General features: G+C 26.9%; 1 protein-coding gene across 1 annotated transcript; it reads left to right on the forward strand.

Annotated features, from left to right (window-relative positions):
* Positions 1-2171: 2171 nt before the first annotated feature.
* LOC121229290 (uncharacterized) lies at positions 2172-2812 on the forward strand. Its single transcript, XM_041113168.1, has 3 exons — positions 2172-2233; positions 2333-2500; positions 2603-2812. The coding sequence occupies exons 2-3, from the start codon at positions 2345-2347 to the stop codon at positions 2648-2650; spliced, it is 204 nt and encodes a 67-aa protein (XP_040969102.1). The 5' UTR covers positions 2172-2233; positions 2333-2344; the 3' UTR covers positions 2651-2812.
* The last annotated feature ends 10116 nt before the right edge of the window (positions 2813-12928 follow it).

Genomic DNA, 12928 nt, shown 5'->3' on the forward strand with positions numbered 1-12928 from the left:
ACCTAATTTTTTTTTCAAATACTGATATTTGAGTATACCAGTATGATACGGTTTAAGAAAAATACCTTGATACCGGCCATTGATGGTCTAAAATAAAAAAAAAAAATTTTAAAGCCTGACACATTAGGCAATTATGAGGCCAAAATACAAAGAACTGCCGGCTATTAGGTTCTCATAACCTAAATTTACAGTCCATTTAAAGTCATTTGGATGAATGTTTTTGAACCAGGATCGTTTTTATAAATATTAAAAAAATTTGAATTAGAGGGGTAAAATAGCCATTTATTTTATTTAATCATGTAAAAAACCCTCATAATTATTGGATTTACATAATGATTTGGCCAAATAATTGATTTAAAAAAATGTTTATGTAAAATATTAAAATATAAATTTATTTAAATGGGTTTTATAATGATTAAATTCAAGAAAACATTTTATTCCTTAATTAATTTTATTTTTAAACATATATTATTTAATTTTACAAATTCTATTTAAAGTTTTAAGTTTACTCATTGACTCAAACCTTTACTTAAAAGATTTGTATTGAATAAAAACTTAAAAGGTTAAAATAGATTATAAGTTTATGTATCTTTTGTAAATTTAAAATTTAATTTTTATACATTTTTTTATCTAGAAGTTTAGTTCTTTTATTTTTCAAATTTTAAAATTCAAGTTCAACTCTTAATACTATTAATATTATTTTGCTAAATTTAGGTTCAACTCTTAAAACCTTCTTTTTTTTGTTGCATATATTATTAAGTGAGTATTTTTTTTATTTCAAAATATAACATCAAAAAAATTAATAAAAATTAACAATATTAAAATTTAGATCTGAAATATGAAATCTTAAAAAAAAAATCTTAAAAATAAAATTATGATGACTAAATTCTAAATTTGTAAACAATATAAAGACATATGGTATATTTTAACTAAATTTAAATATTACTCGAATAATGATTATTTTAATTTTAAATAATATATTTAAAGGGTATGGAAAGAACGAATATTAAAGTGTTGGTTTCAAACATTTACTCATATCTAATTAAAATTTATACTTGTAAAATATTTTTATTTATTTTTAAATATTATTTAAAGGAACTAATACATTTATTCGTAAGTCAATTTAATTTTATGTCTGTTTCACTTAAAAAAAAAAAGAAAAAAAAAGAAGAAGTTATTTTTGTTTTTAATTATTTTGAACTGAGAAATACAATTGCAAGCACAACCCAATTGCAAATTCTAATGAAATATCTATAACTGTTCAATACTAGACTTAATGATAAAGTTAATGAATTTAATTCTTAAATCATTATCAGTGGAAATAAAGAATCGGAGAGTGAGGTAAATTATATTTAAAAGAAGCCGAAGATTTTGTGGGTTTACCTGCGAGGAAAATGGTGTGAGAAGAAACAAGCGAGACCCAGAACCAGATTTGTTGCGCCTGCTAAAGCGGTGATCCTAGCGAGTATTTCAATTTAAACACGAAGCTCATTACAGAAGACAACGCACTAATTGTGACCCTTAATACTTTAGTTTTTCAACTCTGACCTTTTCTTTTAAAGTCTTTTTTTTATTTAGTATAGGTTGCTTCTTAGCTGCGGTGGTTGAGTTGTTTACATACTTACTACCTCTCCCCTTGTCTGCTTGTCGAGGATCCAGACCCAGTGCAGTAAACAGGACTTGTTTATATATTTTCTTGCTACATGTGACTGTAATGTCGTCAAGTTGTTCAAGTATGTCTAACTTATTAAAATAAAAATACATACTATCAATTGTGATTTTATGTGCGTTCAATCCATCGATGATTTCTGCAAAAAAAATGTGATCTATGGATTCCTCCCTTTAAGCTTGATTCATAAGTAATATCCCATTAAATCATTTTATGTATCTATTAATATTATTGATGTTTTGTAAATGCTTCAATAAATTATATGTCCATTAAGACGACTCACTTGAATTGAAGGAAAAATCATAAATTGCTACATAAAATTTATTTAATATGGTTTATAGATTTCTAACTTGATTTCCTAGGCCAGCGTTTTTCGGCCGATCAGTCTAGGCACAATTAGATAATAATTTTGCATGTGGGCCAAGCCAGTCTAGGCCCGTACAAATATTTACTACAATTCGTAGTCTCCTGTAAATAACTATAAAGACCATTTCGTGATATGCTTAGATTCATCTAGAATTTCTAAGGTTTTGGCATCCAAGGAAGGAGTTAATTTTCTATCAGGTACTAACTCTCTATTGTTTCCGATAGGTGTTTGATTTCACAGGTATTATTTTCCTTTGTGTTATATATGTGTGGTTGACTCAGCTGAATTTTATTTAGTTGTGAAGCAGAATGTCGGAGCCACCGTTCAGGCCCAGGGAGAAGCTTATTGAGAAACAAAAACAGTTTCAAAGCATCCATAAGCCGACTTACCTTAAAGGACGATATGATAAGATCACTTCCATTGCCATTCCCGCTGCTTTGGCTGCAACTTCACTTTATTTCATTGTCAGCTTATCTCTACTTTTTGAGGTTTTCTTTGTTAGATTTGAGAGATGTAGCTATTGATGATGTTGTGATTTTTTTTTTTTTTTGTGTGTGTTGTTACAGGCAGAAGGGATTTACAATATGTCTCATGGGATTGGAAAGAAAGAATGAGGCCTACGCTACTCATGGTTGGAAAACTCGACTTTTGTTGGTTTTTTTAGCATCTTCATTAGCTCTAATGTTTTAATACATGTTTATGAAGAATGTGAAAATTCCTTCAGAACAATATAAATAAACATGTTTTAAGATAACATCATTTCTGTCTAGTCAAAATGTAGGTTTCTTATTAAATTCAATTTTCCAATTTTTTAAACTTTTTATCCCAAGTATACAACCACAAAAACACACCCCTCGGCATTGGAGGCCAATTATGGCCATCAAAAAGGGTTAAAGATATATGTTGATGATTGGTATTAGTTGGTACACATCGATCAAACTCTTTTTTTTCATGTTTAAACGTATTTGAATTCAATCTTTTTAGGAAAAGATTTTAAATAATTCAAACGAAAAATTTGAGTTCTAAGCGCTCCATCTTTAACGGAACAAAAGATGTGTCTTGAATTTTTTAAGAATTAGGACCCTTATTCTAAAGGATGGTTATTTTTTAAACATAATTATTCATATTGAAAAAAAATTTATTCTAAATAGAAATTATTTGAATTGCTGTTATTTTCAAGTAGATATTTTTCAAGTACAATTATTGTTTTCAAATTAGACATTCTAAACAATTATTCAAGACAATAATTTAATAAAAAAAATTAAGTTAGGATTTAGTTTTTGAAGTAGGCCTATTTTCTTATTTTAGTATTTTCATTTTTTGGTCTCAATTTCGTACTTGAAGTATCAATTTTATTTTTATTTTTAGTTCATTTTGTAATTAAATATTTAAAAAATAAATTATTAGACAACTTTCGCTGATGAAAAAACACCACGTTATATTTTTTTGGCTATTGAAAAAATGTCACAAGAAAATTAAGTATTTAAAATAAAAATATTAAATTTTAATTTTAATTTTAAAAAATAGAAAATATAATATTTAAATATCAAAAAATACTTTTGACTTTGATTGGCATTGACCAAGTGTTGGGTGGCATTGATCAGTCATGTGAAGCTATTAGAACACACCATGTGTGGTTTTTAGTATTATATATTATATTGATTAAAAATATAAAAATCATATATAATATATAAATTCAAAAAATGTTTGAAAATAAATTTTTTTACAAAATTCTAAAATATATAATTTTAAATTTTAAATAGTTAAGTAATAAATAAAATTTAAAAAAATTTAAAAAGGTATTTAAATTACTTGAAATTTAAATACTTTTTTTAAAATTTATAATTATATGTTTTAGAATTTTATAAAAAATATTTTTAAACTTTATTTTTTTTTACAATTTTTACATTTTTATATTAATAAGATTAATTTCAACTAATTTCTTTTAATTTTTTGCAAATTTTTTTTATATATTTTAGATTATATATATTTTTGTGAACTTTGTATATATTTATTTCCATCTTTATATTGTTTAATGTGTATATATATTTAATAAAAGAACATGTTTATTTTTTTATATAAAGACGTCATTTGTTTTTTATATAAAGATGTCATATGGTACTTTGTGATTGGCTGTAAGATTTTTTTAACGTTTGTCAAAAAATGGACTAAAAAATACAACGGGGCATACTTTAAGTCCCAAATTAGGAATTCGAGTGTACTATAGGTAACAATTGGGACAAAAAAAGTTTAGGCACCAAAGGGAGAAAATGAGATTACTTTAGGGGGCAAATCATGAATTAAGCAAAAAAAACACTATTCTAGACAAGAATTATTCTTCCAAATAGAGGTGAATCCATAAATTTTTTTAGTAATGTAAGGAATTAAATTATAATTTTTCATAGATCAAAATATAAGTTTATCATGTACTAATTTATAATTTCATCAACTTTAAAGAGACTAATATTTTTCATTTTAGAGGGGGCTAAAGTGTAATTTTTACTATATTTTAATTTATAACTTTTTTATTTATAAGAGGATTGGATTGAAATTTTTTATTTTGAGAGGTCAAAGAGCAATTTCACTATATTAATAACTATATAGTAATATATAATTTCTCTAATTATAAGAGGATTGGATTAAAAAAATTATTTTTGAAGGTCCAAGGTAGACTGGTGGCCCAGCCCAAAGGCTCATCTAAAAAGTGGAAGGGTTTGCGTAAAAACATAGACCCGAAAAATGGACTTAAACAAAAAAATAAAGCCCAATTAGAAAGGCCCGAATATGCAAAAAAAAAAAAACTACTATTTTTTATTGTATTCTTGTTTTTTTTTCTTGCTATTTTTTTCCCACCATTTTACTACCATTTTACAATTATATTGTTACTATTTTATTGTTATTATTTGAATATTGTATAATTCTTGTTTTATTATTAATTTTGTTACTATTTTAGAGGCATTTACTTGTTAAGCTGCACCTATCTTAATGCTTGTTTAAGTATACATATTTTTTAATTTATTTTTAATTTGTTGGGAAACATTTATTTGAATGTTTTAGTATTTTTGATGTATTAAATTTTAAAAAAAAATTATATAAAAAATTTAATATGGCGAGCCGGGCCCAAATTTTAGCATTTTATCTAGGCCAAGTTTAGAAAATTTTAAACCTATTTTTGGGGCCTGAATGGACTCAAGCCTAACAAACAAGCTTTAATTTTTTATTAAGCCCGAACTCGACTTAACCCGGCCCATGAATACCTCTAATCTAAATCCCTTGCTTGCCCCGCCACCAAATTTGCCTCTGCCTCCAAATAGAGGCGAAAGTAAAGGGGTTAAGGGTGTACTCCCAAAATTGAATAATTGTAATTTTATTTCTTTATAAATTATTAAATTATAATATATATATGATAAAATTATACTGACTTTTAAAAATAAAAAAAGAGTTATATAATTTTTAAAAAATTATAAAATTATAAATTAATACATAATAAAATTATATTTTAACCTTTTAAAAAATTATAATTCAATTCTTATCCCTCCTAAAATATTTTCTAAGTTCATTCCTGCTTTCAAAAGAGATATAAGTGATGTAACGCTAATACTTGTTCGGAGCTTATATGCTTAATTTCTTTAAACATAATCTTATTTATCTTAAAAAAAATGTTAAAACTAAGTATATACACGTTCGCAAAACAATGTTTGACACTTTGCCTAAAGAAAAAAACATTGATGTGCCATGTTTCCATGTCCACGTTTTCTAACTGGTTCTTCAATGAGAATTGGCAAGTGTTTCTGATTTTAAACAGTAGTCTCTAATCGCAGATTCGACACCAAACGTGTCAACACTCTACTACTAAATTTTTTGATATGTTTAGTGATCCCCATCATTACTGCAACTGCTTTTCTTCAAACGATCATTACTATTCACAATGTTTTTAAATTGAATAAGTAGTTAATTCAGTTAAGTTATTAATATAATTAGTTTAATTAGTTTAATTAATTTAATTAAAAATTATAAAAATAAAAATATTAATTTAATTTCTTTAACTATTAATTTAATCAATTTTTTAATTGCTTCATATTAATTTTTATCTAATCAAATCAAAATTAAATTGATCCTCGACAGGTTATAATTCTGACTAATTGAACCAATTTAATTCAAACAATGGTAAGACGTTCATCTAACTCGAAGAAAGCGTCAAAATTTACTTAGAAATTCTAATACGGTACATGACTAATATCCGGAAAAATTTTACTTTATTGAGTGTGGAATATCTTTACTTAATAGTCACGTTTTCTATTGGGATCTTAATACCTTCCCCTTCGATTTGGAGCTGTTTTAAAATGCATGCACAAAGTTGAGATGTCGGTCTTTTGCTAGTTCTTATTTATACGAATATTTAATTTGTTAATTATATTAGTAGTTACTTATGATAAAATAATTTTTTTGCAAAATAAAATTATTAGTACTGATAGATAAAATAAATAGAACATAAATCAATAAAAATAATCATTGTGCTGTGAAAGAATCATTATCTTAGAAGCAAATCCATCCTAATCGGTATAATTGTATAGTGAACGTCGCCCCCTAAAGGTAATACAATATTTCAATATTCGTACACTTAAATAAAAAAAGTGGAACACAATTGATATTACTCTTCTCAAAAGGTATTGAAAAAATAGGCTGGAAAATAAAACTGACGATTTGGTTGAAAAAATTTGACCAAAAAAGATATTAGAAAAGAAAACAGGCGAATTGAGAAAAGAAATACGAAGTTATTGTTTTTCTTATTGTGTAAAATGAGGAGTATGGTATGCTATTTAAACAGTTTTTTGAATAGTAAAATGGTAAAACATACAGTGTTAATTTCCACAAAAAGAAACACATGCATGAACACGGATTGGGTGGCGACACACATGTGTTAAGTTTTTAGTCCCAATTACTCAACGAGGGTAAAAGGCAAAGCTATATTTAAACTTTCTTAAAAGTATTTTCTCAACCAATATGATATTACTCACTTTGCATTGCCAATAACCTACTTATTAATACTTTTTTTTGTCAAATAACTATGAAAAATTACAAATTTGATCACTTAACTATTCAATTTAATTTGTCTTTTTTTTTTGTCACTCAACCATTTTAGATTTTTTGATGTTTTCACTTTCTCATTACGTAGCTGGTGATAAAAAAAAATAAAGTTAAATAATTGAGTGATCATTTTGTAATTTTTCATAATTGAGTAATCAAATTTTTAATGTGACATTTTAACCAATTGAATAGCAACATATGACCATTTTTTAACATTTTACTATAATTTTAAAACACCTTTATAATTATTCCAAAACACTTTTTTTTTCTTTCTTTTCTTTAATAGCAAATAATAAATAATATTCGTTTATATTTTATAACACTTAACAAGTAATTTGTCTAATTGTCCCCGTTGTTACATGTGGCATTTGAGTTGTTTTAACTTTTAAGCCTTGTCGTGTTCCTAACATTATTATAGAGTTAAAAAATAATTAAGAAGACGGTCGTTTTTGATGTTTAAACAGATTTGGGACAAATTAGCGCTAAATCGAGAATTGAAAGAGAAGTTGGAGTTCAACGAAAGTAATTCAAAGATTTTAGCTGGGGCGTGAAGAATTAAGCTCAATTTCCACCACATAAATCAGTCGACCAAATAAAACTACAACGTGGAGCAATGGACACCACTCCTATGTTTGAAATATTATACACTATTTCTTTCTATTTTCTGCAATTACTAGCTTCTGCGCCCATTATTTCTTACAAAACCCATATATTGATAAACTATCAAACTTTTAAAACAAAAGCTAGTAACGTAATTTAATTTATTTTAAAAATAAATAAAAATTCACTTTTCTAAATATTTGAATTTTGGTGCACTCAACTTTTACAACACTATCATAATTTAATACACAAAATTATTTGCATTTTTTTACTTTATTAATAATTATTATTATTTTTAAAAGTTCATTAATTTTTTTATTCGGTTTATTTCTCTCACCCTGCATAGTGGGTATACTCTAAGGAAATGTACATTAACTTATTTTTATTTTTACAAAAACAGAAAAAAAAGGATACCTACATAAAAATAATACCTTAATGTTTTAGGTCGAATTCTTACATTGCATGTATGATAGGTTATTTCCATATTTTTACTTAAATCCTACCGGTGCTTAAAAACTATTTTAACATAGTTTTAATATATTTTATTTATCAATAAAAAGGTACTATGTTATACTTGATTCTAAGTAAAGTTAATTTGACTATGTAGTGTTTGTAATAGAGATGTCTATGAGTCCGGTCGAGTTCATTCAAAATCTTAGTCCGTTTTTAGGCATAGGCTCAACCCAAAAAACAAGTCTAATATTTTATATAATTTTAAAAAAATATAATACATCAAAAATACTAAAAATATTAAAATAAATGTTTCCTAAAAAATTGAAAATAAATTATAATATATACATGTATACTTAAATAACACTAATATAATTGTAATTTAACAAGCAAATGCATCTAAAATAGTAACAAAATTAATAATAAAACAATAGCTATACAATAACCAAATAATAACAAAAAAATAATAACAATATAAGAATGAAGTAGTAGCAAAATAGTGAGAAAATAACAAGAAAATAATAACAAACCAATAAAAAAGTAGCAAGAAAACACCAAAAAAAAATGGTTTTTTTTTTCTTTCAAATTCAGACCGGGCCAAGATAGATATAATTTGTAACCATACTTATATATATATTTTTAAAAGGTCCATATGAATAACTAATTTGAATAGCATTTATTATCTTTAGATAATGTGTATAATATTAAATGTTTATAAATTTAGATTATTAAAAATAAAGTTATTTTTATTTAGTATATATTGGTTAAGAATTCAAAATAAAAAAAGATAGGGTAAACTAATTAAATAATCACTCAACTATTAACGTATTTCTGTTTTGGTCACTTAGGTTTATAAATTTTTATTTCAATCACTAACATTATCGAAATTTAATATTTTGGTCACTCCTTTGTTAAATCACAAATGAAAATTGTTTAATTAGTATAATAACAAATTTAACCTTCCAATATTTATGATGATATCAATTTGGTCCTAATTCTAAAAAAGTAAGCAAATTTAACCCACAACTTTGTACATTGTTAAATTAGTCTTGATTCTTAAAAAAAATTAAAAAAAAAAACTTTAAAAGCAAAAAGTTAATCTGAAAGTTAATTTATCGATAAAAATACACCAATTTTTATAAAAATGCATTCAAAATTATAAAATATTTATAAATAAATGAATATATATTTTTCTCATTTTCTAACATGACATTTATTTATTAAAACAATATTTTTATAAGCAACATGACATTTATTTATTAAAACAATATTTTTATAAGCAACAAAAGTTAAGGAAAAAATGAAGAAAACTTAAGTAGATGTAGTTTTTCTATTTTTCCAACATTAACGATTATCATATTTAGATTGGATCAAAAATTACAACTTGGGGTTGGAAATGGTTAGAATTGATGCCTTTAGGTTGTTGCCTAGAATAGTCTTGTTGCATTTGTGGTTGTGCTTAAGGCCAGACATGATTGGGGATATGTAACGGCCCAAAATTCAGTGGTGTCGGAATAGTGATGTGAGATCACTAAATCTGACATGTGAGTTTAGATATTAGTAAGTAAAAGTTAAGAGTGATTTTAGAAATATTTTTGAATTAGTTAAATTGTGTATTAAAGGAAATTTCTAGATAAAAACGAGGTATCGAGACCTCTAATTCATAAACTGAGTCATAAATATTTATAGAAATATTTATGGGATGTTACTAAGTTAGTATTAAAGTTTTGTTTAGAGATTTTAACATTTCAGTAATTAATTGAAGAAAAAGGACTAAAATGAATAAAGTACAAAACTATAAAATATGATTAAATAGCTTAAGAGACCATTAAGGAAGGAGTTAAAAGGTAAATAGACCCAAATTAGGTGGGTTGGACGGCAAGAGTGTGCAGGTAATGCAAAAAAATCAAGGGTGAAAAAAGGGCAAAAGTGGAAATAGGGTAAAATTTAATTGTAAAATATGATGTAGTTGGTAATTCTAGAGAATTCATCATTTTTCTTTATCTTCATAAGCTAAAAACACCATTAGAGAGCTTTTAAGAAGCTGGTTTTATATTTTACAGCATATCAAGAAAGCGAAGTGAATTGTGAAAAGGAGAAATTGTAAGAATAGTTCCTGAAATTTCTACGACTTTTGCAAATCAGCCCAAGTAAGTTCATATGGAAAAATTTAATGTTTTGTTATGAAAATCTTATGATTTGCTAATATATATTACAGTAGATGAATACTATCAAATTGTAATAATTATGAAATAATATTTAAGTAAAAGTACAAATTAGTTGGAACAATAGATTTGCGTGCCTTCTTCTGTGACCATGATGAATTGACAGAAAAGATGTGATATGTGCGCCCGTATAAGACCATAGCTGGGCTATGTCTGTAACACCCCCTACCCGTATCTATTGTCGGAACAGGGTACGAGGCATTACCGGAGTTCACTGAACATTTTCAGACAATTCTGAGTCATTTATTATTCATATTTTGAAAATAATCATAACGCCTCTCTATAGGGCCCTCGAAACCCAAAACACACATTAGAAACCAACCGGAACTAAATCAGGATCATAGAAAAAAATTCGCAAAATCTTAAATTATATTTCATCTAAGTACTTACCATTTCAATGCTTCTTATAATTAAACATGTTACCATTCAATCAATAGCTTGGCACTTGCCTAAGCGTCAAACAACAACATTGTTAATATACTTGCACATATTTCATATAACTTCAACTGTAACGCCCCCACGCCCGAGACCGTCGCCGGAGTCGAGTATGAGGTGTTACTAAGCTTAATTTAACATATTTAGAACTTTGGATTATTTATTTCTACATTCACAGCTTTTAAGCTACTTGCATCACAGTCATAAGAAAAATCATATCTAGAGTTACGAAACTCGAAATCAAGATCCGTAAATTTTTCCTAAATCTAGACTCATATAACTATCTACTAATTTTTTTCTAGAATTTTTGGTTGGGCCAATTAGTACAGTTTATTAGTTAAAGTTACCCCTGTTTTAGGACTTGACTGGTCTGACCTCTGTTTACTACGAACCAAATTTCTCTCTGTACAAAATCCATATGACTATGAGGTTTATTTCTCCTGAAACTAGACTCAATAAGGATTCTGAGAATATAAAATACACTACCTAATTATATCTTTACAATTTATGGTTAATTTCTAAAGTTGGAACAGGGGATTCAGAAACTGCTATGACCCTGTTTCACTAAAATTCAAATATCTTGTAACATATAATTCCTTTACCTGTTTCATTTGTTTCATGTGAAACTAGACATAATAAGCTTCAATTTGATATGTAGTCCATCACCAAGTTAAATTTCTATGATTTTTAGTAAATTTTTAAACTCGCGTCAGTGTTGCTGCAGTATTCTGTTTATGGCAAATTTCATCCCTTTTATGAGTTTTTATGCACTAAGTATCTTAATAATTTTCCTTAACATCAAATATAATCTAAACTAACTATTTTCATAATTTATCATTATCAAGCATTTCCTCAACCATTCCATCACCATACCATAAGATCATTTACACAAAAAAGGTATATTGCTATACATGCCATACTTAAATTTACAAGCCATTACCAAAAGTCTTCCGGATAGTGTGACTGAGCCTTCGACCTATCTCGACTCCTGAGCTGGCTTGTCCAAAACTACAATGAGTAAGAAGGAGGGAGTAAGCATAAATGCTTAGTAAGTTCATATGCAAATAATAAGTAACATAACAAACAGTCATACCAATCAACCAATCAACATTAGCATGTATCACTAAAACACATATCACATTTTTAATCATTTTTCATCATCTTATTACCTTATCGTGGTTGTATCAATACTCAACCCGAGGGTTAAATACATACCTGTCCAAAATATCCATTTCACATCACTTACCAATACGTCTCTTTACATCTCAAATATTCCTCCATTTGAGTAGAACTTTACCCGTTGAACACATCGGAATATAATTCGGATACATGGATAACTTGCACATAAGTGCCATATATGCAATCAAGCAATCATGTAACCCGCCCATAAGCGAACTCGGACTCAACTCAACGAGCTCAGGCGTTCGCATCCATAAGTGAACTCAGACTCAACTCAACAAGTTCGGATGCCTAGTTACATCTCACGAACTCGGACTCAACTCAACGAGTTCGGACATTCGCATCCATAAGTGAACTCGGACTCAACTCAACGAGTTCGGATGCTCAACCATCCTAGTGACATGTCACTTGTATCCTAATCTATTCCTAAGGTTCAAACGGGCTTTTTTCCTCGAACACTTATCCTTGCCGTCTTCCGTAGAATGCCGAAATCAATACTCGGTAACAATTATATTTAACAAGTAGTTCACATAATTTACATATTATTTGAAATTAACCACAAAGCATACATTTTATAATAAAATTCAGCATAACATATAATTAACATCAATAACTTAAAAATAACCATTATGCTACATTATTTACACATGAACTTACCTTGGTACCAAAATACAAAGATTTTGCAATTTAGTCCACAATCTTTTCTTTTCCTCGATTGAGGTCGATTCCACGTCTTTCTTGATCTAAAATAACACATTTAGCTTATTTAATACTCACATTATCAAATTAATCCTTAACTCAAATTTTGGAAAAAATACAATTTTACCCCTAAACTTTTGCATATTTACATTTTTTCCCCTAGGCTCGGGATTAAACTTTATTCCTTATTCTTATGTTTTACAACATGCTGATCAC

Source organism: Gossypium hirsutum, chromosome A05 (genome assembly GCF_007990345.1).
Source record: "Gossypium hirsutum isolate 1008001.06 chromosome A05, Gossypium_hirsutum_v2.1, whole genome shotgun sequence".
NCBI lineage: Eukaryota > Viridiplantae > Streptophyta > Magnoliopsida > Malvales > Malvaceae > Gossypium > Gossypium hirsutum.

Bases quoted from the DNA above. Each gene is read 5' to 3' on its own strand.
- LOC121229290 (XM_041113168.1), top strand. From the start codon at position 2,345: ATGTCGGAGCCACCGTTCAGGCCCAGGGAGAAGCTTATTGAGAAACAA. The intron at 2,501-2,602 runs GTCAGCTTATCT...GTGTTGTTACAG, and splicing joins CAACTTCACTTTATTTCATT to GCAGAAGGGATTTACAATAT.